This window comes from Eublepharis macularius, chromosome 15 (assembly GCF_028583425.1).
Source record: "Eublepharis macularius isolate TG4126 chromosome 15, MPM_Emac_v1.0, whole genome shotgun sequence".
Lineage (NCBI taxonomy): Eukaryota > Metazoa > Chordata > Lepidosauria > Squamata > Eublepharidae > Eublepharis > Eublepharis macularius.
In genome coordinates, this window is record NC_072804.1 from 35,438,069 (window position 1) to 35,464,829 (window position 26,761).

At 47.2% G+C, this 26,761-nt stretch overlaps 1 protein-coding gene across 3 annotated transcripts in view; it reads left to right on the top strand.

Annotated features, from left to right (window-relative positions):
* Positions 1–26,761, top strand: part of SMAP2 (small ArfGAP2) — a 45,773-nt gene that overhangs the window by 12,864 nt on the left and 6,148 nt on the right. For all 3 annotated transcript variants that reach the window (XM_055000067.1, XM_055000068.1, XM_055000069.1), the window contains exons 2-7: positions 15,120–15,253; positions 17,719–17,804; positions 18,956–19,034; positions 19,908–19,988; positions 20,639–20,717; positions 25,995–26,089. In XM_055000067.1, coding sequence (XP_054856042.1) covers positions 15,120–15,253; positions 17,719–17,804; positions 18,956–19,034; positions 19,908–19,988; positions 20,639–20,717; positions 25,995–26,089 — 554 coding nt within the window. The remainder of the gene's footprint in view (positions 1–15,119; positions 15,254–17,718; positions 17,805–18,955; positions 19,035–19,907; positions 19,989–20,638; positions 20,718–25,994; positions 26,090–26,761) is intronic.

The window sequence follows — 26,761 nt, forward strand, 5'->3', positions numbered from 1 at the left end:
CCACTATACTGTGTCAGAAGTCCAAAGATGTCCACAGACTCAAAAGGTTTGAGGACCCTGGCCTAATGTGCGTGGAGGGGTGGGAGACCAGCCCCTTTCCCACTTCCTATTGGATTCCTTTCCTGGTTGTGAGGAGGGGCTTCTAAGTTTGTGGGCCTTCAGTTGGCAAAAGAGTCCAGTCCACTTAATTTCTCCAGAATGTCAAGCATTGGGAGTACTAAACAAACCTGTGAAAGGGCGGGGGCAGTCAAAATATGGTTCCCTCGCCTTGAGCAGTAACCCTTCAGAAAAGCAAAACTAGCAGACCACATCTACTGGTGGTCCCTGGCCCCAGGGAGGCTCAGCTGGCCTTGACCAGGGTCAGGGCCTTTTCAGTCCTGGCCCCTACCTGGTGAAACTCTCTGTCGGAGGACACTCGGGCCCACCAGGACCGTATCTCTTTTCAGCAGGCCTGCAAGACGGAGATGTTCCACCAGGCATTTGGTTGAGGCCTGTCTTAATTATGTTAGCAATGCCTCACAACTGGTCTCCTGTAAGGGGAGGGGCTACATCACATCTGCCCCCTAGATGTGAAGTCACAGTATGACACCTGCTCGTACTGCCTCCTCCCTTACTTATATTGGCTGGGATGATGTGGAGAGAGCTGCCATCTTGGGATTTTATATGTACTTATTGGTGACTTTGATTTTAATGTATTTAAATGATTCATCTGTTTTATGTCAAGCTTGTAACCTGCCCTGAGCCTGCTCGTGGGGAGCGGGGGCTAGAAATTGAATATAACATCATCATCATTATTATCTGAGGTGGTGATGAATTCCATCTAGCGAATTGAGCTCTGCAGTCTGTTTGATGGGGGGGGGGAGCTCTGAACAAGGTATTCTTGGCGGGTTTCTTCCACCTAAAACAGGTTGGGGGGTGGTATAGAAACCAAGAATTTCCTCACTGCCGGGAACCTTGCCAGGTGATCTGTGCAAAGTGCAGATAGTGTAGAGGGTGATGAGTCTTTTGCCATTCTTGCCTTTTGCAGTTGTCCAGCTGTGCCACCTTCTACAACTAGAGCTTGAAGTCAGTGCTATCAGACATGGCTACAAAGTTTGAAAGGGTTTACAGCACTGCTGTAGCAGCCCTAATAGTTCGGATTAGCCCAGTTCTGTAAGAGCTTGGAAGTGAAGCAGGATTGATACTTGGATGGGAAACCACCAAGGAAGACTGCAGAGGCAAACCATGGCAAACCACCTCTGTTCATCTCTTGCCCTGAAAACCCCACCAGGTGGAACTTCATGGGGTTATCATGTGTCCGTTGCAACTCACCAGCATGTTTGATCTCTTACAGCACTTCTAATAGGCTGGTAGAAGTTGACTGGATCCAGTACTGGTGTTGATCCTTTTACCTAACTGGGTGAAAAGCCCGTTCGATGTTTATTAGTCTTTAATCTCCGAAATGGCAGCCAGCCCCGAGTCATCCCATTATGAATAGTGGAAATCGTGCATACCTTTTGAATTTGTGACATGGGTGCAGTTGCTGTTATGAAAACAGTGGGCAGCTTGTCATTTGGAAGGCCATTTTTCAGTTTTCCTGTAGAAAACTGAACTTTCAGTTTTCAAGTTAGCATGCGCAAAAAATAAAAACCTACAAAAAACGTGGATGGTTGCTATAGTGACGGCCGGATGAAATGCTTTTTGAGAGATGTCAAAACGCCTTCATAAAAATCCACATGTCTTTCTCATGTGTGGATACTGCTTGCATGCTTGTGGTTTGGCAGAGTTTCTGCATTGAGGTACTGATGGATGCAAAAGAGGTGTTTCCACAGCTACTGTCAAAATCCAGCTTTGGATAATAAGAGAGCAAACTCTTCCCTGACCAAAGGGAGATGATAAAAGTAAACATAACAGCTGTGATAATGGAACAGCTCAAATGTTTCTTTTGCAAAGGAAACATGTTGAATTGTTCTTTGTCTTACATCTAAAACAGCACTTTTCAGACCATTCCTAGGCACGTTGTGGGGGTTCTTTGGTAGCTTATTCACATTTCCTTGGTGAGAAGAATGACAGATTAATGACTCCCAATAGTTAACTTGTCCACTGCTACCAACACAGAGCCACAGGAGAGGCTTTAAGGATTGTAGTGGGTGCTGGGTTTCTGTTGGCTAGTGGTGAGAATCTGCCATGAAACTGCATAATATTTCAGAGGCTTCCGCAATTTGCATATGTAGGAGGTGGTCACTGATGCACAGGGGTTCCTCTTTCAATATAGATAAGTGCACAGTATTACATCTGGGCCACAAAAATGTAAAGCACAAATACAGGATGGGGGATACGCTTCTGGGCAGTAGTATATGTGAAAGGGATCTTGGGGTAAGAGTGGACTGTAAACTAAATATGAGCAGTCAGTGTGATGCAGTGACAAAAAAGGCAAACTCAGTCTTGGGTTTGTGTGGGCAGGCAGGAAGCCTCGAGTGAAAATGAAAGTGTTACAGGATGCAAAAGAAAGGGGGGGAATGCAACTGCCCAACTTGAGACTTTATTATGATGCAATCTGTCTGGTATGGTTGAAGGATTGGATCATGTTGAAAAATCGCAAACTGCTGGCCTTAGAGGGATACAAAAAATTATTTGGATGGCATGCATACCTATGGTATGACAAAGTAAAAGCAGATTCTATGTTTCTGCATCACTACATTCGGAGAAGCCTCTTCACAATTTGGAAGAAGTATAAAGAATACCTACAAGAAGGAATTCCCTCCTGGGTGGTTCCATATGAAGTAATAGATCCAAGAACGGTCGACAATGAACAACAGTGTTTAACGTACAAGGAGATAACTCAAATAGAATCTTCTAAAATAAGAATAAGAACGCAACAAGAGTTGTCTCCAAATTACGACTGGTTTCAATATAGACAAGTCAGAGATCTTTATTACTCAGACTGTGCGAAGGGAGGGATAAGGATGGAGGACTCAGAATTAGAGAAAGTAATTTTACAAGAAGACCAAAAGGAAATTTCCAAGGTTTACAAAGTGTTGTTAAAATGGTATACTGAAGATGAGATAGTAAAAGTGCAAATGGTGAAGTGGGCTATAAACTTTAACAAAGAAATAACAATGGAGGAGTGGGAATACTTGTGGAAACATACATTGAAAATTACGACATGTACCAATATTAAAGAGAATATTTACAAAATGATCTACCGTTGGTATCTGACGCCAAAGAAGATTGCGCTAGGGAACTCGAATATGTCTAATAAATGCTGGAAATGTAAAAAACATGAGGGATCAATGTATCACATGTGGTGGACTTGCGAGGTAGCTAGGCAGTACTGGGGGGAAATAATAAGAGTAATGAGTGAGATTTTACAATTTCAAGTTAATAAGAACCCAGAACTCCTGCTACTGAACTTGGGAATGGAAGACATTCCAGCACAACATAGGACATTGATATTTTATATGACGGCAGCAGCCAGACTTTTGTATGTGCAGAAGTGGAAAGTACAAGAAGTGCCAACTATTGAGGACTGGATTTACAAATTGCTGTACATGGCGGAGATGGACAAAATGACAAGAAAATTGAGAGACCTTGATCCAGGGCAGTTTAACACGGACTGGGGAAAGCTGAAACAATATCTGGTGAAAAAATGGGAGGTGGGAGGAGAACTGTGGCAGTTTGAAAACTATTGAGGTACACAGGAGGAGAGAAGTGACTATACCGAGGGGGTGGAGAGTTAATGGAAAAATTCTAAGCAACTTTATATGATTTTTAAGTATTATATTAAGTAGTGTTGATACTATGAGAATTATTGGGATAGAAATTAACTAATCTATATTTTTTGGAAAGATAACCGCATAACATAGAGTGAATATATACATACATACGTAAATTTAAAGATAGGTCTAATTGTTAGACTTATGGTATATGTATAGACAAAGAACAATATATAGAATAGAAGCCTAAGCAAATGACAATAAGTGTGTATAATAAGTATGTGTATAGCAGTATTGGAATTGATGTATAAAGGGGGGCAAATTGTTTGTCCCATATCGAAGAGAATAGGAGTAAGATAAAACACAGGTTATCAAAATGAATATTGTTAGTAGTTTTAATGAAGAAGATAGATTAAGAGGTTTCTATTTATATGACAACTTATATGACAATCTATATGTGAAAGGAAGTGGAAATAATGCTTAGAAGAATCTGAAAGTATATTATAATAAATAAATAAAATAAGTATGAAGGGAGTAGAGGGAAAGTGGATAGGGGGTTGGAAAACTGTTGGAAGTCAACAAATAGGGGAGGGAAAGGAAGGGGGTTAGAATTAGAAGAAATTAAAGAATGTGATTATAATTGTTATTATATGTTTCCTAATCCAATAAAAAAAATTTAAAAAAAACAAAAACAAAAAAGGCAAACTCAGTCTTGGGTTGTATCAAAGGGGCCATAGCATCGAAATCGCAGGAGGTCATAGTCCCTCTTTATACTGCCTTGGTCAGGCTGCACCTGGAGTACTGTGTGCAGTTCTGGAGGCCTCACTTCAAAAAGGATGTGGACAAAACCGAGAGGGTGCAGAGGAGAGCGACGAGGATGATCAGGGGTCTGGAGACTGAGCCCTATGAGGAAAGGCTGAGGGCTTTGGGAATGTTTAGTTTGGAGAAGAGGAGGTTGAGGGGGGGCATGATTGCTCTCTTTAAATATTTGAAAGGCTGTCATTTGGAAGAGGGCAAGGAGCTGTTCCAGTTGGCAGCAGAGGATAGGACTGGAAGCAACAGGCTTAAATTACATGCAGAAAGGTACCCGGCTGGATATTAAGAAAAACGTTTTCATGGTCAGAGTAGTTCAAAGGTGGAATCAGCTGCCTAGGGAGGTGGTGAGCTCCCCTTCACTGGCAGTTTTCAAGAAGAGGCTGGATGAATCTTTGTCAGGGATGCTTTAGGCTCATCCTGCATTGGGCAGGGGGTTGGACTAGAAGGTCTGTATGGCCCCTTCCAACTCTGTGATTCTGTGATTGGATGAGTTGATTAGAGGGCAGAGGATTTGGAGAAAACCATTGATTTTTTTTTCATATTTTGCCTACTTGGAAGCTTTCCATATCAACATATCTGCCACAGAAACTCGGTCCATTGGAAGAATTTTAGGGCTTGGTCCATGCAGAGTATTAGCCTGTTGGGACTTGCACTCACCTCCTGAAAACTGTGTGTGCCCTCCAGCATGCTTCTGGGGATGATCTATAACGGTGGGCCCATTTCTTTTAAAGGCAGCCTTGTCTCTGGAAGAGCCTCGGGGTTCCCTGAAGCACACCTTGAAAGCTCTAGATAATCCAGAGAGATGGTAGCCATGTTACTTATTTAAAACATTTCTGTGCCACCTTTCCACCCAAATAGTGTCCCCAAAGCAGCAGTCATTAAAACAGCATGTAAAATGAAGTATAAATAAAATATTTAAACAATTCAATGGAAACAGAACACGTCACACAACCAGGGAGGAGGGCCCATAAGAGTTTAGTGGGGGGACACCAAACAAAATAATAGTCTTCACTAGCTGGCGGAAGGCAACAGTCGAGAGAGACAGATGAATCTTGGGGGCGGGGGGGGAGTGCTAAAGTTTCAGCGCCGTGACTGAGGAGGCCCTTTCTTGGGCTGCTACTGAGCTAGCCTCAGATGGTGGGGGCACTGGTGACAAAAAAAAATAAACAGCAGTCTAGTAACACCTTTTTTTAAAAAAAAAAAAACACTTAGATATTCTTCCAGCCTAAGTTCTGGTGGGCTAGAGAGCTTCCTCCACCTGAGATTCTAATCTCCAAGAGTTTATGCCTGAACAAATTCTTGTCTGTCTTTAAGGTGCCACCAGATCCCTGTTCGTTTTTTGCTGAACCATTCATTGTTCCAGCAGGGCAGCTAAGAAAAACGGCAGGCTTTGCTAATTCTGAGAGTCTGTTGATGGTGGTAAAGAGCACTTCTTCAGCACGAGGTGCTGGATGTTATCTGGTGTTGCGGGTGGAGAATTGTCTGACTGCCCTTTCCGTAAGTTGAAATCCAGAACAACCGCTGTGGCACATCTGCCATCCTGATGAGTGAAGGGAGTATAAATAACGCTCATCTTGCAGTAAAAGAGGCAAAGAAGAAGTGGGGGGGCAAGCCCCTCGTTGAGAAGTCCTGGCAATACATCTTTTTGCACAGCCTACGTGAGTTCTTGCTGCAGAATGCCCCTGGGATTTGTTCAGCTAGAAGGCGGAACTGCAGCTGGTGTTTTTTTCCCTACTTGCCCTAGAAAACATGACCACCTTAATACTTCTGGGCATATGGGATTATGATGATGTTTGACTTCTTTTTCTGCAGCTTGTGAATAAACTGAGTTGTTGCTTCTGCTAATCTTCAAAGTATGAAATGCACTGGATAGCGAAATACCAAATCTTCAGGCAGCAGTGCTGTATTCCTCCGAAAACCAGGTTTCTCCAGAATAGCCTCATTCTTGACCTCCTTGGCTCTGTTGGCCTCCTAAGCATTCTGCTATCTTCGTTGACCAGCTGATGTTGCAGCTGATAGATGGTTGCAGGTAGCCCCGGTTGGCAAATCAGTTCAGGTTGGTCAGGTGAATTTAGCCTGCAGAAACTTTAGCCACAAAAAGTCTGTCAGCTTTGTAGAGGCCACAGTACTTACTGCTTTTGCTACAATGGATTGCCAATGAACCCCTCTGAGATTCTGTTCTAGTTGCTTCGGAAGCCCCATCAGGTCTGAGTTCCCTAATGCTGGAACTTAGCAGCATCCAGTGAAATGGATAGGCAGAATGCATGCTTAGATGGCTTTTAAAGGGAATCGGGCAGAAAAGTGGAGAATGGGTCCATGCCTAGGTGCAGTAAGCCTCTGAATGCCAGTGCTAGAGGCCACATCAGGTGAAGGCCTTGGCTTTTGTGCTCTATTTGTTGACTCATGGCAACCGGCTGGTCACTGAGCGATACAGTATGCTGGACTAGAAGGACCATTAGTCGGATCCAGCTGGGCTCTTTTAGTGTTAACATTCTTCCATTCTTACCAATCAAATAAAGGGTCTGTGTTCTGCCTCCAACAGCGGCCAGCTAGATTGCTTTCGGAGGGGCTGTAAGCGAGGTGTGATGCATACTATTCTTGTGGCTCACAGTTTTTTGTTACAGGTAGTAACCCTGTAGGATGTGTAGGTTCCGCTTGGCTTCTGTGGCTAATAGCAATTCTAACGCGTTACGTATGAGTGCAATGGCATTATACTGCAGCTTTCTTCTCCAGCAAACGTATCACTTGAAACTCAAGTGCAATAGCATTTGCTGTGGTATTCCTCAAAAAAAAAAAGGGTGGGTGCAAGAGCAGACTTTTGATTGAGGAAGTGCCTTGAGAATGCTCTGTATCAGTGTTTCTGCAGCATACCATCTGAGAACCCAGAAGCCTCTTAATGAGAACGGCGGTCATGACAAATGGGCTTCCTATGAAACAGCTTGCCTGCTTCTGTTGATCTTTCCCTGAAATGCACCGCCCCAAGAGAGTAGGTGTGCTCTCAGGCACATTTTTTCCTATTTTGATGGGGAAATCGGTCTTGGACAGCTTCTGTTATGAACTGAGTATGCACCCTAGAATGTGCTCAAGAGGCAGTGTTGTATAGTGGTTAAAGCATTGGACTAGGCTCTGAGAGATCCCATGTTTGAATCCACACTATGCCGTTAAGCTTACTGGGTGACCTTGGGACAGTTGCACACTCTCGAGCTAATCGCCTGCACTGGGCTGCTGTTGTGTGGGTAAAATGGAGGAGAGGAAAAGGTGCAGTGGTGAGGGGAATATTCTACAGTGCCCAGGGTTTTCAGGGCAAACAGGGATTCCTCAGTAGACAACACATAGCAGTGGGCTAGGATGTGTACAGAAGCCGTGGTTCTCTTCTTCCCTCCTATGCTCTCAGCCCTCCTTGTTGCAAAGTGACCTCTGCTTATTCAGTATTTGCAACCAAGTTCTTCTAAAGACAGTGCAGAGCCATTATATGGGTGTTCCCTCTTAGTGAAACGATAACAGATCCTGCTGCCACCGGGCCTTCACAGACAGAAAATTCCACCAAGTAGATGCCTGGGCTGAAAAAAGCCCTGGCCCTGGTTGAGGCAAGGCGAACCTCCCTGGGGCTAGGAATCACCAGTAGCTGTTTATCTGCTGACCAGAGCAACCTGTGAGGAATCTAGGATGAGACAGTCCAGCAGGTATGTCAGTCCCGGTCCACTAAGGCCTTTAAAGGTTAAGACCAGAACCTTGAACCTGATCTGGAACTCCACTGGAAGCCAGTGCAGCTGGCACAGGACAGGTGTAATATGTGACCAGAACGAAGTCCCGGTCAAAACATATGCAGCCACATTCTGGACCAACTGTAGCTTCCAGAGTGGGCCCAAGGGCAGCCCAGCATAGAGCAAGTTCCAGTAATCCAGTCTGGAGGTGACCATTGCGTGGATCGCTGCTACTAGGTTGCAGGCCGACAGTTATGCTTTGTTTCAGCAAAATTTTATCCCTGCTTGGCTTTATATTTGTTTTTCAGATTTTCTGCTACCGCACCATATTGTATCTCTTTTCACTAAATGTTCTGTTGTTCATTATTGTACTTTGCTCAGTGAATGTCCTATCTCTTGGTTATATTGTGCTTTCACTTGCAGTGTGTAATCCACCTTGGATCCCAGAAAGGTGGGCTATAAATCCAGTAAATAAATTAAATAACCAGAGATAAGAATGGAACAGATTCATTCAAAGACATCTCTACCTTGGCTTGGATCCTGTGGACCCATTCTACCCCCAGTGGGGCCTTCCATTCATGTACCGGGTCTGTGGCATCAGCAGGAAAAACCACTTTCAGCAGAATGAGTCTGTGGATTCCATCACCACCATGGCTTCGGGAAAGCATATTTATAGTGTTTGAATTTGTTGTGTGTTTTTGGAACTTGGTGTGTTCGGGAGTGGTTGTGCAAGAGCAGAGAGCTCATTTGCGTCTGATCAGCAGCCTTGGTGCTTGCAAGTCTGGAGTTTTTTTGTCAAAAAAGAAGCCTTCCTTCTCCACTGCTGTGTCTTGGCTGCAGATGGGAAGTCCTCAGATCAAGGTCACAGTCCAACAGAGTTCCACGCACAAGCCTGTCGGGCTTCAGCTCTCATAACTTTGTATGGCCTGATAGAGAACGTCTGTAATTTCCCAAGCTTTGATGCAATCTTAGCCTCTTCCCAGCAAGAGCTGCTCTCTCTCCTTCATTGCATACAAACTACAGTTCACACTCTGCCTCCCCCTCCCAAGGACCCAGATATGCATGCATTTTAATGTCGCTCACCAGCCAAAAAGGCTTCCAGTACAGCTGCTGCTTCATTTATGCATTTTTTAAGTTGCTCTTGTCATGGAATTGGTAGGCAGCCGCATGGGCTCTGCCAGTTGTTAATGTTTTATTTATATGGCAGCTCTTCTCCCATTTCTCTTTCCCCCACCTTTCCCTGTGCATTGAAGCCTGCGCGCCATTCTCCTAGTTCATCCTGTTGGGCTTTGTGCTTCTTGCACTCGCAGTCTTCTGGTTTCTTGCATCCTCCCCTAGGAAATATGTTTCCGCTGCTCCTCCAAGTCTTGTTTAACTCCAAAATGTGCAGCCTCATACGTACATCAACATCGTAAAGTAGGCCGCTGTTATTCCTGTGCTACAAATGATATCATGGGAGGGTCTCCTAAGATGAGGCATAGATGGGAGGGTCTCCTACGGCCTGGGCACAGGCGCATCCTCTTAAACCAATAAATTGGCTTAACTACTGTGTATCTTGTTCCCGTTATCAAAGTGCCAGTAGCTCTGGTGTGGTGAAGGCCACAGTCTTCAATATGCCTACCAAGAATAAGTGCCGTTGAACTCAATGGGATTACTCATTTAGGATTGCACTGCAGAAATCTATGGCTCCTTTTTTCACTCACTGTTTGCTTTCTCCATTACCTGACCTCTTCCGCCTCCCCTGACAACTGCGTGCTTCATTGTACACTTCTTGCTTTTCTCCTCACCCCCTCAAACTTCAACCTCAGTGCTTCACTTCGGAAAAGGGATTCAGGTGAGTAGCCATGTTGCGGTAGCCATGTTGCGGTAGATGAGCAAGATTCAAGTCCAGTTGGCTCTTAAGACCAACAAGATTTTCCAGAGTATAAGCTATCTGACAAAGGGAGCTTGATTCTCGAAAGCTTATACCCTGGAAATCTTGCTGGTGTTTAAGGTGCTACTGGGGTCAAACCTTGCTCACTTTGGAGATGCAATTGCAGTCACTCAGCTGCTTCAGTTTGATTCCAGCCAGAGATTGTAAGCAGCAAATGTGTGGACAGCCTCCCCACGTACGTATTTTAACCAAAAGCAGCACTGGAGGTGGCGACAGGGAGCAGACACATCCGCGGAAGAGCTGTTTGGGCCTCTTATTTCCTTCTGTCTTTCCACTCGTCATTGTTGCCCCCTCCCCCCGCCACTTTCTTATCTATAGGTTTACAGATGCAGGTATCTTTTTAACCTCTATAGAGTTTAAGGGACCTCTGAGTGGGTAATCGGCTTGGAATGGGATTAAGCTTCCATTCCCCCCTCCCCAATCCCCCATACCATTCTTTTGTTTGAATTGGCAGTCTCTCCAAAGCCGCTTCTAAGTGTGCCTGCGTTTTTTAGAAAAACATTGGGATTGTTCACGTATCTTCCCACATACTATTTAATTGGGCCCTGAGTCACTCTGTTGTTCGTGTGCACACACGCACTCTCGCTCGATGCAGTTGGTTATTGAGCTGAACGATGCTTCCAGGCTTTCAGTCAAGGACTTCTCGTGTCACATTTTGACATCCTTACGGAAGTTACCTTATTTGCAGCCTGCAAGCGTAATAAAGAGAAACCGTACTGGAATGAATTATACAAAAATATTTTTTTAAAAAACAGATGCTGAGATGGTTCCTTAGGAGAGTTTTTGCTGCAGAGACCCAATGCTTGGAATTGAGGGTGGCCCTTTAGGGCAGGATGTAAATGAAGCATTTTGCATTGTGTAAACCTAAAGTGTAGATTCTGATTGGGTTCTGTGGAATCATGTGTACAGGTGTTGGGGGCTGGATGAAAATCCAGGTGTGTCCAGTGCAGCCAGAAATTCTTGATTTATGTGTGGGCCCATCTACCTAGTCTGGTGCTTTGGCGAAGTGGAGGAGAGGGGGGACTTTGGCTAATGATTCAGCATCAGCATTTTATCCAGTAGGGAAAGGTACAGGAAACACTTGAATGTTAAGTAAGATGATGCTGTCTCAAAGTAAGGTCTAGTGTGCTACTGATCTTCAGCCCTGCAAATGTGAAAATAACAGAGGTTTTAGACCAGAAACCTAAATATTTTCTGACTAGTAACAAAGCCCATTGTGGGGAAAAATGCAATGGGCTCTAGAAAGGGGAGGGCGGGTGGGCATTGCCTCCTGCTCTGCTCCCGATCCCAGCTGGGTGAAGGGGGAGTGCAGACATTGCCACCTGCTCTGCTCCTGATCCCAGACGGGTGAAGGGGGAGCGGGCATTGCCTTCTGCTCCACGCTTGATCCTGGCCAGTTGAAAGGGGGGACAGGCATTGTCTCCTGCTCTGCGCCTGATTCTATCTGGGTGAAGGGGGTGGGTGGGCATTGCTGCCTGCTCCACGTCTGATCCCAACAGGGTGAAGGGAGGGAGGGCATTGCCACCTTCTCCACTCCTTGTCCCAGCTGGGTGATGGCAGGGAGTGCGCATTGCTGCCTGCTCCACTCCTGATCCCAGCAAGGTGAAGGCAGGGGCGGATATTGCCACCTGCTCCACTCCTGATCCCAACTGGATGAAGGGGGTTGGGCATCACCACTTGCTCCGCTCCTGATCCCAGCTGAGTGATGGCAGGGGGTGGGCACTGCCACCCGCTCTGCTCCTGATCCCAGCTGGGTGAAGGTGGGAGGTAGACACTGCCGCCTGCTCCGTGCCTGATCCTGGCCTGGGCTTCCCTCCATGGCAGCACCCTCTGGAGGTGTACCAAGGTAGGAAGTGAATTGTCTAGAATACGGTTAGCCTTTTATGTAGTAGGATACCTATCAGGGGAAAATATAAAGACCTGCTGGTCTGTCTTCTTCCAATCTTTGGCTTCTCCTCTCTCGTGAACTTGCACAGAACTGGAGTACATTTTCTTTTGTATCTGCCAAAGGCCACCTGTTGCGTTTATGACTGAGGTTGGATTCAAATTGAGGACTTGTGAATCTCCTTGTGGCTACCGGGAGGGAAAGGTGGGAATTGCCTCCAGTTTCAGCAACGTAAGGGGAAAGTTCTAGTACTTATACAAGGCCATGGCAGAAGAGGATGGCTGAGAAAATTTAGTGAGTATAGCAACATGTTAGCAGACTGAGACGCCTGGGGTAGGATACAATATCTTGAAAGTCAGTTATGATCTTCCTGTGCCTCTGGTTTTGTTCACTCAGCTTGGTATGAAATGAACACCCAGGCAGATTTCTCAAATGTCAGTGGCTTCCGAGAGCCTTTCCCCTCTCATCATCTTGATGGGGGAAAGTTTGTGTCATTTTCTCTTCTTGCTCAGCCTCCGCAGCTCTCCAAGCAGTAGCTCCATCAGGCATGGTTTGGCTGAGTGATCCAAATATGGACGCCTGTCCAAGTTCTAACCACACAGGTGGTGCAAGATGAAAAGGCAGATTAGTGGGAATCTGGTCCCTGCAACACCAAGAAGCTTTGCTTTCTGTGTATTGGGGAGATTTTGCCCGTCCTGCAATGACTCTTGCCTGCTCATCACTGCTGTATGCTTGATAGCAGGAGTGAGACATATGATTGGAAACTGGACTTAGGCAAAGGTTTTGGAGCTCCTGCGTCAGAGCTGTTAGGCTGTTTCCGGTTTCGTGTGCCTACAGGAGAGCGGGACAAACTCATGAGATTGTCCGTGGAGATGGTTGTGAGCATAGATGGCTTTAAAAGGTGATTCAACAGATGCCTGGTAGAGAGGCTCTTTCAGCGGCACCTAGCCATAGTAACCAAAGGGCACCTCCACGTCCAGGCGCAGTAAGCTTCTGAATGTCGGTGCTAGGAAGCAAAATGAGGGGAAGGCCTTGGCCCCATGCCCTGTTTGGCCCTCCAAGGCAACTAGTTGGCTGCTGTGCAAAATAAGATGCTGGACGTGACGGACGTGGCAGGTGCCCTGGTGCCCTGGGGAACTCTGGGCTGGTGGCTTGAGTGAGAGAGGGGACTGACAATTGCTGGTGTGGGAAATGGGAAGGTCTTGTGTCCAACTCTCCCCTTCCAAACTAGGCCTCTGAATGAGACATTTGCTTGCCTCGGTCTGCTGATACTTGCTTCAGCTGTGTGTGTGTGTGTGTAAGAGTTTAGACTTGGGGAGCATCTGAACTTCGGCAACCTCAGACAGTGCATAGAGTGGGCTTCATGTGGCCCGGTAACACCTGGGAGAGTTTGCTGAAGGAGTGGCTTCCGGTTCAGGATCTGTCCCTCTCCCATCTCTAGGCCAGACTTTCCTATGGCCCTTGGGATGCTCTGCTTTCCCCAGGAAGTAATGCGTTCGGTTCACTTGTGCAATGTGCTGTGCAGATCTCTCTGGGCTTAAGGGCGCCTGGATGGTAGAGCATCTCTTGTGTGCCTTTTAGGACTGACCTTTCAGCGGAGAGTGGGACTCTTGTTACCTGTGGTTCTCAGGCCGTGGAGGGCCCCGCAGCACAGAGCGGTGTAGACCAGTGTCCTGGAACTCTCGTCTCTCTGCTAGCTGTATTCGAAGCAGCTGATGGTTTAGGTTCAGGGGTGCAGGAGCAAAGCAAACAATGCCCTGTGACCTTAAGTGGCAGTTCCTCCTGCTTTTACAGTACTTTTACTGTCTTGCTGAGAATGAAACAGAATTCTTTCCTGCTCCACCCTCAGCTCCTAGCAAAGCTTCCCATTCTCCTGCACTATCACCTGCATGTTAAGCTAAGAAGGTTCTTGGCATTTTCAATATAAATGCGATTTCCCCTGCCTCTTAGGGCTGCTGTCTTAATTGATGGTATGTTTGGAGCAGTGGAGGAAGTGAGGGGGAGAACAAAAAAACCTGTCTATGTTGGGAACTGGCCCTGCCCAAATTGAAGGCTGGAGAAAATATTTCACACTCCTAGGCACCAGCAGCCTGGCCTTATCTGCTAAAAATGATGACTGGGGGCCTTGGGCGCTAAAACTTCCTCCGGCTTTGAATGGGGCAGAAGAAGCCCAACTTGCTGGCCTGAAATGCTCTCTGAAAGCGCGCTTTGAAGCACCGAATCCTGGAGCAGCTCTGTTGCTTCCCTATATGAGGTCTTGTGGAAGCTGAGTTCAGATTCGTGCTGTGTCAGATTTTCTTGGGATGCTTTGGTGAGTTGCCTTTGTTTCCCTGTTTTGCAAAAATAGAATACCAGGCTGCCTCATAGTTTGGGGAATAAATGAGCGGAGGCTTGGATTGGATTCTCTAGGCAAAGAAGATGCCAATTTGGTACTGGGTACCCCTTGCGAACTGGTGTTAAGTTCCTAAGGAGTGCAGTATGGAGAGTGTGACAGCTGTTGATAGTGGTTAGAATGCAGCTAGGGCCAGTAAGAGCCGGGTACAGACGGGCGTAACAGGAAAAAATGGGGAGAATGAACATGTACATACCACTTCAGCTTTTTGAAGGGAGGTTAGGTCAAAAATGGAGTAGGATAACATGCAGTTTCGTCAGTTTGTGATTCTGTGACAGGCTTCTTCATAGAGCGAATCTTTTTCTTTACCAAGGACTCCTTCCTCCTGTACTAAAACCTGTGCTCTAAAACGTCTTGCCTTGCCACAGATTAACCATTGAAAGGGTGTGTTGTTGGGGGTGGAAGTAAGTAACTGCCTCTTCCTGCTTGCACCTTGTTTCCCAGCCTTCCTCCCGCTGTGTGCCTGCAGATGTAGCAGGGAGCATGGATAGATGGCTCCCCTCTCATGGGCCAGCATGTTGTGATCTTCAGGTTCCCTCTTTGGTGAACGTTTAATGCCCAGCTCATGTTGTGGAAGGAAGCTCTTCCAGTTCCAGCCCAGCTTGCGGTGGCTTCTTGGCCTGGAGGTTATTCAATAAAGCTAGCCTGCTGCCCAAAAGCACATTTGTGATGGCTTTCTTTTGTGCTCTCGTAGGGCCAAGATGGGCGTCGTGGAACATCGGGGTTTTCATTTGCATCCGCTGTGCCGGAATCCACAGGAACCTGGGTGTCCACATATCCCGGGTAAAATCAGTCAATCTTGACCAGTGGACACAAGAGCAAATACAGGTGAGTAGCCGAGGAGTGCTTTAAGTGCGGGTGTGTGTGTGTTGGGGTGTGGTTATTCAGATTGGCTTTCTCTCCTGCAGTTTAGCAAGTTAAGGAGAGAAAGATGGTTGTTGTGGGTTTTCCGGGGTGTATTGCCATGGTCTTGGCATTGTAGTTCCTGACGTTTCGCCAGCAGCTGTGGCTGGCATCTTCAGAGGTGTAGCACCAAAAGACAGAGATCTCTCAGTGGAGAGAAACTTGGGCCTAGCTGGTGAGGAAGTAAACCCACTATACCTCTTCTGCCTGTAGGTGGGGGGCTCGTGCAATTGAATGCTCATCCATATAACCCCTTCCCCCAAATCCTTGCACAAAGAAAGCTAGTTTGCTGTTGGCAGGGTATATGTTTGTATGTTTCTCTCCCCCCAGACACACACCTGTAGCCAGAAATGAAGCAGCCCAGACAATTTCACCACCTCATCTACTGCTTGTAAAAAATAGGCTATATTATACATCTAGAAGTGTCCTTATTTTGATGCATAGTTCACCTTATCTCCAGGCATTGATGTGGTTCTTTCTGCTCTTTCTCCCCCACACCACCACTGTTGCACACCTCAGTCAACATGTAGCACCCCCGTTCTTAAGCTCCCTTGGCCCCGCAGTTTGCCTCTTACAGTTTCTGTCAAGTGGCCTTCTCATTGCACAGATGAGTGGTCTGGAAGCAGTCTGGAACATTGCAGTCTGTTCAACCAGTAGCTAATAGGGACTTGCTGGGAACAGGTTTCTGACACCTTGCTCATGCCGGAAAGGAAAGGAAAAGAGCAGCTGGTAGCCTGAACTGTCTGTCCAGAATCTCTTGAGCATGCAGTGCAGGTACTTGGCATTCATCACAGAATGCCCTCCACATGGCAGCACATACTCCAGTGCTTTGATGCAAAACTTGCCACACTTGTGGTGGCCGCAGATGGGTTTGGTTTTCTTAAATGCACCTTGTGGGGAAAATGAAAATGCTGACCTTTGGCCTGAAGAGGTTGCTCGTTTGAATTGGACATTTGGCGCTTCTTCATGCTGATGGCATGCCCTCTGGATGCAGCTGTGCTCCTGTTGCCTTACACAAAAGGCTTCACTAAATCATCAGTGGGTGCCGAATGAGCTTCTCCCTTCAGAAGGGCTGCAGGATTATTGAATGTCGTTGTATGTTGTTCTGTGTCTGCCCTTCATTTAACAAGAACTGTCACGGAATGACAGGTAAACAAGTCTTATAGAACCACACACAAGAGCCGAAGCAACTTTGATCAGCAGAAAGACCGCACCAGGTAGTCATGAATGGGCAGGGCACCTATGTTATTAAATGTTCAAAATGGAGAAGAGTTGCAATTAATGGGTTGCTTCACAACTGTTAAACATGTCCTTTGCTGAAGGAGTGTGAACAGTGGGTTGCTGCACTCTAGAAGTTAGAAATGCAGTAGTTTTCTGCTGCACTGTCAAACTGCAGGCACAAATGGATCGCTGAGTCACCACCATTCAGTGTTGATTTATGTGGATCAGTGTACTGAAGCCGGCAGGCCTTGAGATCCAAGCTTCTTTTCTTTTCAGCTGGGAGGAACAAGCTCTGAGGATTTGGTCCAGATTCCTGGAAACTTTGGAGTTCTAAGGCTGGACAGATCACGGTGAATGACTGCATAGCTAGCCTAAACTAGCTCTGGGACCTGTCCTATTGCCATCGCTGAGCAGGTGCAGGCCTGGTCAACTCCATTTCTTATTGAACTTACTGACCCTGATGCTTCCAAATTGTGGGAGGGTTCACTGCCGGCAAAAGATGTTGGTGCTCTAGTATTTGTAAATGTTGCAGTGTGATCTGGAAGCTTCCCACCAATATTTCTGATATGTGGAGACTCTCTGTAGTTACTCAGAGCCTTGGGGCACAACAAAAGTAGCCCTGTGTTGTAAATGGTGAGGTTTCCCCAGCAACTGGCCAAGGGAGTTGAAAGGGATCCTAGGCAAAGAGGTAAGAGCCCCTGGCTGCCATTCACTGTCCATCCATGGTTAGTGCAGAGAATGTTTTATCACCGTCACCCCACAGCCACTTCATAAGCAGTGGAGGGAGACTACCAGCAGTGCCTTCTTCCCCATGGCCTATGATCCTCTCCAGCTTTTCTTGACCTGTCTATAGGGGCCACCTTAAACTCTCCGCATTCAAAGCCTGCAAGCCAGGATGGTATAGGCATTAATAGTGCAATCCTAAACAGAGTTAACTCTAGTCTAAGCCCATGTATTTCATTGGGCTTAGACTGGAGTAACTCTGCTTGGGGATTACACTGTAAGAGTGCCAGACTAGAATCTGGGAGACCCAGACAGTGCCAGCTCTGGTCTCAGTGCTGAGGAATCTGTACCTGCTCACTTGGTATGGCTCTGTTCTTCTCTCCATGTGTCCCAGGATTAAGCCCTAGCATAAACTAAGCCTTGGATGTTTCTTGCTTCTCTTCCAGTGTATGCAGGAGATGGGGAACGGCAAAGCAAATCGTCTCTATGAAGCTTATCTCCCGGAGAACTTCAGGCGACCTCAGACAGATCAGCATCCTTTCTATTCTTCCATTCCACCAAGACGAGACTGTTTGTGCTGATGCTGAGTCTCTGCTAAGAGAGGGCGTCCCTGATGAATGCTCTCAACCTCATTAGAAATGAATGCTTTAAATTGTAAATGTGCAGCCTGTTGTCCAGAGGTTTTGCATTTGATGGGGTCTACCCGTCATTTGATGCTTTCCAGACAACTGATTAATTAAATGTAAGCATTTATATGCCCCTTTTCTCCCCAGTGGGAACCCAAAGCTGTTTACAATACAAAAATGCAATGCACTGAAAACCAGCAGATGTGAGCGAGAGGGTGGAGTAGGCTTCCCTGCACAGGGCAGATCTTCCTCTCTGCCACTTGATTTTCTGCCCAGCTCCAGACTGCAACCCTCAGACCAGCGGAGCCTTTAAAAGGACCTGTAAGATGCAACTGGCAGAGGGTGGCTGGTTGCAAGGAACTATGCAGAACTGAAAACTCTTAATAGGGAGAGGTAGGAGTTCCTTTCCTCCTGTTATAACTGGAGGTCTTGAATTCTGCACCGGTAGAACAAACGATGAAACCCTGGTGGTGGTCGTGGATTTTCTCCATTGCTTTGCCACTGTCTCGGTCCTCTCCCCAGTGAAATCCTGTGCACACTTCCAAGTCAGTCCCATTGTCCTTGGTGGAATTTGCTTTTGACTGAACAGGATCAGGCTGTTGCTTTTTATATCTTCGCTCTGTTGTGTGGGCCCTCCCCCACCCCCTTCAACCCTTCTGTGCAGTCAGTCCTTGTAGTCCATTGGCAGCTTCCTGCCTTCTCTATGCTGTGTCTGGAATACCTATCCAGTAGCTTCCCGTTCTTCCTTTTGAAACTCACTGCTTTAATGAGCCTTTTCTAAACTATTATGGGATGAAATACCCTCTTCAGCTGGTGGCAGAGTTGCATACTTGATGTAGCAGGCGCTCGAGCGGTGCTCGCATTCTTTAGGACTGGCTAGCTTTGAGCTTTGCCTCTCCTGGTGTAAGCACCCTCCATGCTTGCGAACAAGGGCATGGAAGCAGAAGCCAGATTTCAGCACTATTGTTCAAGTATTGGCTCTGTTGTTGCTTCTCCCTAGTAATGTGTGTACACCACATTCCTTTGCCTCGTTTGTCCTTAACCATCCTCTGTGCAGAGCAGTTGAGGGCTTCATCAGAGACAAGTATGAAAAGAAGAAATACATGGACCGAAGCCTTGACATCAATGTATTACGGGTTGGTCTCGAATGTCTTGAAATTTTTTCCCTTCAATGCATGAGATGGTTTTGTTAATCCAGAGCCTATCTGTCTACTTGATCTGATGATTTTCTGCTCTGATGGACTGGAGAGCTGTTACCACAGGCATACATTTTTTTTCTCCTGCTTTATTAGCAGGGATCGGACCTTCTAGGGGTTGAACCTTGTACATGCAAATGTGTATTCTGTTTTAGATGCTGCTGCCATCACCCCTCAAGTTTTAATTCTTTAGTCAGGCCTAATTCATTAAGAGAAAACAATGAAACCGTTCACAGGCTGGCGTTTGGGGAGAGCTAAGCTAGATAGATAGCTCTTCCGGGGCAGAGGGGATTAGAATTGCATTCTGTCAAAATCCCAGTTGAGATGACTTCCTGCCATCTGGAGAGATTCGACCAGGGGAAGTTTATGGGAATGTACACCAGCTTGTTTTCTAGCAGCCCGAATAGCCTAGTTTGCCCAGTGCTGAGACCTAAACAGGGTCTGTCAGTACTTGGATGGGAGACCACCAAGAAAGACTGTGATTGCTACACGGAGAAAGGCAATGTAGCAAACCACCTCTGCTCACCTTTTGCCTTTTGGAGTTGCCATGAGTCTGTTGTGACTCACTGGCACATTCCTCTTTGTAACTTTTAGGGGTTTTCCCCCTTAGTTGGAATAGCCTGGGGGCCAGGACTCCTTGGTTATCACAGAAGGGGAGGGGGACGGCTTCCATTTACAAGCCAACTGGGTCCACTCCCGTGGGCGCTTGCTACAGCATGTTTCCCACCAGCTCAGAAAACCACTTTCAGAGGCACACGTGACGTCCAACTAGTTTCCTCGCCCTCTCACCGCTTAGTTTGATTGTATGTACAGAAAGAAAAGAATGACAAATGGAAAAAGGAGGCTGCCTCGGAGAGAAAACTGGAGCCGATCATCTTTGAGAAGGTGAAAATGGTAAGGGAACCCTTCCCGCTGGGGTCATAGCTTCTCCTGAAGTTCTGATGGGAGCCATGAGAAGGGGGTGGACCAAATGGGGATGCTGAGCGGCCCTTGCAATTAGCAGGGAGGAATGGCTAGAAATGTCATTTGTGGCAAACTAGAAGTTCTGGGATTGGCAAGCAGCAGTTAAGTGACATGCATTCCCAGGGGCTTTTGCATCACAGGAAGGAGAAAGCAAAGCAGGTACCTTAGGGTTGTGCCTTAGCGTTTTCTGCCTAATGCATTGGATTTTGTGCAAGGTTTCATTTGATAACATGAGAGACAGTTCAGATATGCAACCCTGATTTCTCTCCCAAATTTGAAATGGTAAAAGTCCCAGGAACTCAGAACTGCATCATAGTAGCCCTATACACATGTGACACTGAATAGGCATGCAACCTGGATGTATATGCGTGTACTTGTTTGTAACAAAGAGCCAACACACGTTCATTATAAAAATGAAACCGGGGACCCTGTGCCTCGATGAATGTGGGATTTCAATCACCCGTTCAACTGTACACGCATTGCACACGCCATGGAAATAACACACAGCTGCTTTCAATGGAAATCAAAGCAGTCACAAAACTTTCTTCCACCTCTCATGCATTTTATTTCTTTTGGCTCAGCCTCAGAAGAAAGATGACAGTCAAGCCAGGAAAAGTCCTTCCAAATCTTTAGAGCCTGTCATGGACTTGCTGGGACTTGGTAAGAGCATTTTTTCTTTTCCTCCCAAATGTTTCTAGAAGGAAGGGGTTCTGTGCACTGTCAGGCACTCTGACTGCACAACAAACGTTAAAAGTGCATATAAGAGAGGGCATCTGTCCAGAATTTAGAAGAAGGTACCATATTTACTCAAAAAGAAGAGAACCTGGAATGTGAGACGACTACCCTAAAAAATGTTAAACAGATTTGTTTTTATTACTGGACCTAACTGCAACTTGTATGAGAATGTAAGACAACCCCCTTTTTATGGGGTTTTGAGGGGAGAAACTGTTCTTGCATCTGAGTAACGTTTGTTGTGTATTTGAAACGAAACAAAAACTGTGCGTGACGTATAGGAATGCCAAGCAGAGCAGGCTGCCAGGGTTTTGTGTCATGTCTTCACTGAGTCAGCCAGCAGCTCTTAAATCAAGGCTGATAGTTTTCAGAGTGTTCAGGAAGCCTTTGGGTTCCTTGGAAGCCTATTTGTCCCTCAGTGATGTGAGCAACGCTTCCCTGAATGACACTCAGTCTTCCCCTGCAATGTTAGATGTTGGGAGTCTCTGGTGGGGTGTAGGGCACGCTTCAGTGATGAGTGCTGCAGGTCCTGGCAAACTGTTGAGTGCTCCCCCTGGAATCGTGTCTTTTGGAATCTGTGGGTAGATTGCAGAGTCTGACCTGCTGGATCATGAGCCTGTTTAGAGCCGCCACATCCTTGCTACCTTTTAGATGGGCCAGTTGCTAGCACCCTTGAGTAGAGAGCAAGGGGCGCCGGGCCTCCTGCCTCTCAGTGAGGACCAGCAAGAACACTCAGTGATGACAAAGAGGGATTCCTCCACCGCTCTGACCCCGGGCCTGTTCAACTACAGTCCCCTTCTTGGCCCTCAACTTGCATTTTTTGTCCCCCGGCAATCTCAGTCTGCTGCCCACATCCCTTGAACCCTGCAAAGCTGTAATTCCTGGGTCTTGACTCCAGAAGTTTTGCAGCTTGCTGGATCCCATGTGTAACGGGATCTTCAGGAGGGTTGAAGATGACTATCTTAGAACTAGGACATGCCCAGAATAACCTGCAGCCAAGGTTAGGCTCCTTCCAGCATGCATGCGAATAGCAACACCCCTGACCAGTTTGGTGGGTACTCAGGGCCAGATCGTCACCCAAGCAGCAGAGGCGCTGGCAGCATTGCTGGGGCAGCAGCGCAGGAGAAGGCATGGCTTATGCCTGCCATCGCCTTGTAGAGCCACCAGCAGAGTCCAAGGCAAATCCCTGAGATGCTGGAAGCGCCATGGGGCGTGGCTTGCTCTAAATGTGTCTGGTCAAGTAGAACCCTGTTCCCCTCCAGCCAACATTAACATCTTCACGGGTAGACATTGCAATTTTCCCAGTATTGGGCCAAAACGGTTGCCTCACCTTGATCTGCAGCATCCCTGGTAGATCTGCAGGGCAGCTTTATTTTTATTTATTTCACTTATGCCCATCAAGCTTCCATGGCAGAGCAGGGTTTTGAACCTGGACACCCAGCTTGTAGTCTGACTCTCTTGACCGGTGCTCCACACCAGCTCTTCAGTTCTCAGTGTGGACATGATTCCAAAAGCGTTTGCAGCTGCAACTGTGGCCAGAGAGGCTCCCAGAGTGAGTTGCAGGATGAGTTTGCAGAAGGTGCTGGTTTCTGCAGGCAACCTCAGGGGGGGCTACTTTGGTTGCAGACACAGGGCTATTCGGGGGGCTTCTCCTACTGCAAAATGTAGAGTCCTGCCCTCCCATGCCGCCTCTTTGAGGCTGTATGTGCAGCTTCCATAAAACTTTTCATCCCTGTGGAAGTTGGCAAAAGACTTTCAGTTCCTGTTTCAACAGGCAGCAGTCACTCAGTGTTGTATTTTGGCATGCGAGCAGGCACACGTCGTAAGGGATGTACATAAGACCAAAACTACAGAGAAACACGCTCGTAGAGTGTGTTAACCTGTTAAATTTGGGTGAACAGTATTACTTGTGTGTGGACATGGTTCTGTGTTAAAGTAGTCATTTAAAGAGGCGCTATGGGGTGGGGAGAAGCCTTCACTGAGCAAAGAAGCGGTTCTGTGTCTCTTGCCACACAACAGTAGCCCCATGACCTGCTAACAGCACAGGGCAGAAATTATTTAAATACATTCAACATTGAGTTCTGTCTTGCCTCTCCTTGTTGTCCCCTGTGCTTGCTGGCTGCGTGCTGATTGCAAGTTCCATGGGGCAGGGACTTCTGTCCTCTTTAATTCACAGAAAATCTGAGGGAATCAGTTTCAAACTTCTCTTCCTGTTTGGCCAGTCCAAAAATCTGTAAGCGATTCTAAGCCCCACCCTCTAGGCATGATTGCCAAAAGTCCTAAGCTAAACTTTCACCTTCAAAAGAGAACCTTTCTTAAGAAAAACAATTTTCCTCCTAGGAGAGATGGCAGGGTCAGACATTCAACATCTGGAGGTAGCATCATGCATCATATCCAGATGCAAGAGTGCCAACTTGTAGATGAGTGACTTTTTAGAGGCTAACACTGCTTTAGCAGTTCCAGAAATGCTGAGCCAATGCTAAGAATTGTGTTTACCTTTTGGTTTCCTTCAAAGTGGCCCATATCCTTGGATGCAGTTACTGCTTTGTACCAGTATAATACCTTTTTGGCATCGGGGCTCTAAACCAGCAAAGTTCTGCAAACTCATGTGGTCAAGATTCTGGAGTTCTTTGTGGCTGTGACAGGAATGGGTCATGGCTAGAAGGAAACCTTGTGTGGGTAATCCCTTCCTTGGAGGGGGAATACCCTTCTAAAAGTCTGGCAGCAAATTCATACCCTGTGGGGAATCCCAGAGGGGATCCTTTGGGCGGATTTGGAACTTGTCCCCTGCACTAGTCAGACTCTCCTTGAGAGGGTGATAAACTATGACAAGCAGCACTCCTGGACAGGAAGATCTCTAGCTCTTTACTGCTTCCTGCCTCTCTAGCACTGCAGTTCCACCAGCTCCATACACTCAATCGTAAATCTACAGCAGGCCTTCAGAAAGGCTTTGTGCTTTCCCCTCCCCCTCCCCCAGCAATTGTCTCATGTTATACTACAAACACATGAAGCTGCCTTATCCTCAATCAGATCCTTAGTTTATCAAGGGCAGTGTTATGAGTAACAGAGGTCTCAGGCAGAGGTCTTTCACATTGCCCACTCCCCGGTTCTTTTAACTGGAGATGCAAGGGATTGAACCTAGGACCTTCTGCATGCCAAGCAGATGATGTGCCATGCTTCACACACTAGAACAGTACACCTTTTTTGGTCCCTGGTGCAATCTGTAAAGAAATAGGAACATACCTGCGTATAGTTTGTGAATGGTATAGGCCTACTCCCACTTCCAGCAGCAGTTAGGAACCAAGAACTTCCTGTCTTCTAAAGCTTTTTGTTCTGCTCTGTCACTGCAGCGCTTGGGATGATGAACACACTTCTCCTTTCCCTATTGTTATTTTTGAGACAATGTTGTGAGGTAGGATAGGCTGAGAGAATGATTGGCTCAAGGTTACCCAGCAAGCTTCCATGGCAGAGTGAGGATTCGAACCTGGGTCTTTGCAGGCCTTGTTGGACACTTAAATCCAGCACTGCTTGGGGTGTCCATTCTGCCTGAGAGCATTCGCAGCAACAAAAGGATTTAGGCAAAGACCTTCCTCTTCTTGAGACTAGAGATGGGCACGAACTGGAAAAAAACTGATCCATGTGGTTTGTGGTTCGTCGCATTTCACGAACCACGAACTTTCACGAACCTGCCCCGGCTTGCCTCTGTTGTCTAGGAAACTGATTGATCAGCACCAGGCTGTCTGCAGTGACGAACCAAAAAATGAACCAATCGAACCAGCATAAAGTCTGTGGCGGTTCATCAGAAATGGGCTCTGACGAACCGCCAGTTCGCGAACCACGAACCAGCCTGGTTCGTCAGGAACGTTGGTTTGTATTTCAGTTCATGCCCATCTCTACTTGGGACCCAGAGAGCTGGTGCTAGTCAGAGCAAAATCTAATGAGATGGGCCATTGACCTCAGCTGGAGGTGCACAACTCCTTCATGCAAGGGGCACCTTACTTGGCTGCTTCTTGCGAGCATGGAGCTGTAACTTCTTCTGTTCTCTCGTTCCTCTGGTCAGCACAGCGGTCTGTCTGCTGTTGGGGTGTGGAGCCCAGCTTTGTCACTGTTCATTTTGAAGGAGACTGCATTCTCGAACCAGAGCCTGCCAGCCTTGTGTAAAATTCGCTCCTTGGGCTTGGCTGCAGATGCTCAGCCCCCTGCATCAGATTCTTTTGGGGTGTGTGGCTTTTTGGTTTTGCACCAGACTCTTAACGAGGTTAGAGAAGCGGTTTGTAACAATGTCTTGTCAGATTTGGAGCACTTTGCTTGTCCTTGCAAGTGAGCTGATTTGCTAGAGGGACTGCTGGGATGGATCCTTCTTCGAATGGGGGAATGTTCCACTGCCTCTGCTCTGCAGCAGAAATTACCTGGGTCTGCTCCTCTCTGAGCTGCAGCTGCAACCTGAATTCTGCAGCAGAGCAGGCTGCTGCAGGATTGGGCAAGCGCAGGGCGGTCCTGCTGTTGAAACAAAGCTTGGGTTTAAACAGCACATGAGCCCAGAGCCAGAAGGCTTCTGTGGCCTTATGTAGCACGCAGTGCAGGTCGAGAGTGGTTTTGGGCGAGGGCCAAAGGTCAGTGTGGACAGACTGCAAACCCAAGGGCTCAAGTTGCCCCCCCCTGCTGCTAGCAGACTCATAGCTGGGGGAGGGGTTGACCTTGGGAAACATGGCTGGTGCCTTACGAATGTTCCTGGCAGTCTTCCCTCTCACCGCAGTCTTACACCAAATGTAGCATTGGAAGCAAAATTCATTTTCCCAAGTACATCTCCCTTCCCCCTTTGCTTTCTAAAAAGCAACCTTTCCTCTCTTAATGGCTGTGAAGGTGTGCTTCAAAGTGTCTGAGTCTTGCTAATGCATGGAAAGCCAAAGTGGGGGGGGGAGCTGGGTATTTTCTGGGCAGCGGGGTTTCTCGCTAGCCCCTTGGTTATCCGTGTGAGAAAGAGACCAAAGCAGAACATCTCATACCAAACAAGGGAAACCCTTCTTATCCAGCGCAGGCCGTAATGCTTGAACTATCATGAGACAGGGATGGGAAGGCAGTGGGTCAACTGGGGATCTCTCTGCTGACAAGCTGTGGGTTGCTGGCCTGCTGGCGGAGACATCGGACTTAGTCAGCTGCCTTGCTTTGTAACCACTCTTGTAATGACTCCCTCTCCTTTCCCAGACGTTCCTGTTTCGGCTACCCTTTCCAACGGCAGATCCACTAGTTACATAGAGAAGGACTTGGACCTCTTCGGTTCTATGGGCTCAGACCGGAAGGTGAGAAAGCTGGTGGGCAAGGTGGCGCTCCATTTGCTGGGAGCAAATTTGGTGTTGACGGTCTGCACACAGCTTCTAAAGGCATTAACTGGGTGGCCAGGTCTCTCCCACGTCAATAGAACAGACTTTGCAGCAAGGCCTTGTTTAGGCTTGTTCTGCCATTGAGGACTGCTGTCCTGTGTAAATGGCTCAGTGATGACACTTGAATGGTTCATCACTGTTTATTTAGATCCTGCTTTTCTCCCTAATGGGGATCCCAGGTGGCTCACTTCATTCTCTCTCTTCCGTTCTCCAGTGGTCCAGAATAGGACAAGTCACATCTCCTGGGTAGAGGCTCCTCCCCTTTTACCGCTTCCTGGCAGAGGGGCTTCTCCCTGAACCTTCCAGTTTGGGGCCCTCTCTGGGATAGTCGTCAGAGTGTAGTGACTCTTTTTCTCTGCACTCTGTCTTGTTTTTTTCTCTTCCCCTCGCTGCCACCCACCAAGCTCCCATGGCAGAGTGGGTGTTCAAACCCAGCTGTCCCAGAGCCTCGTCTGAAACTCCAGCCATGAAAGCCCACTGGCTCATGTACCATCCAGGGGATCTCCTCGCACCTCAGACTTGTGTGACAAGTAGTAGCCAGACTCTTGAGTGTCAAAGCAGCTCACGGATAAGCAGAGATAAGCCCGTTCC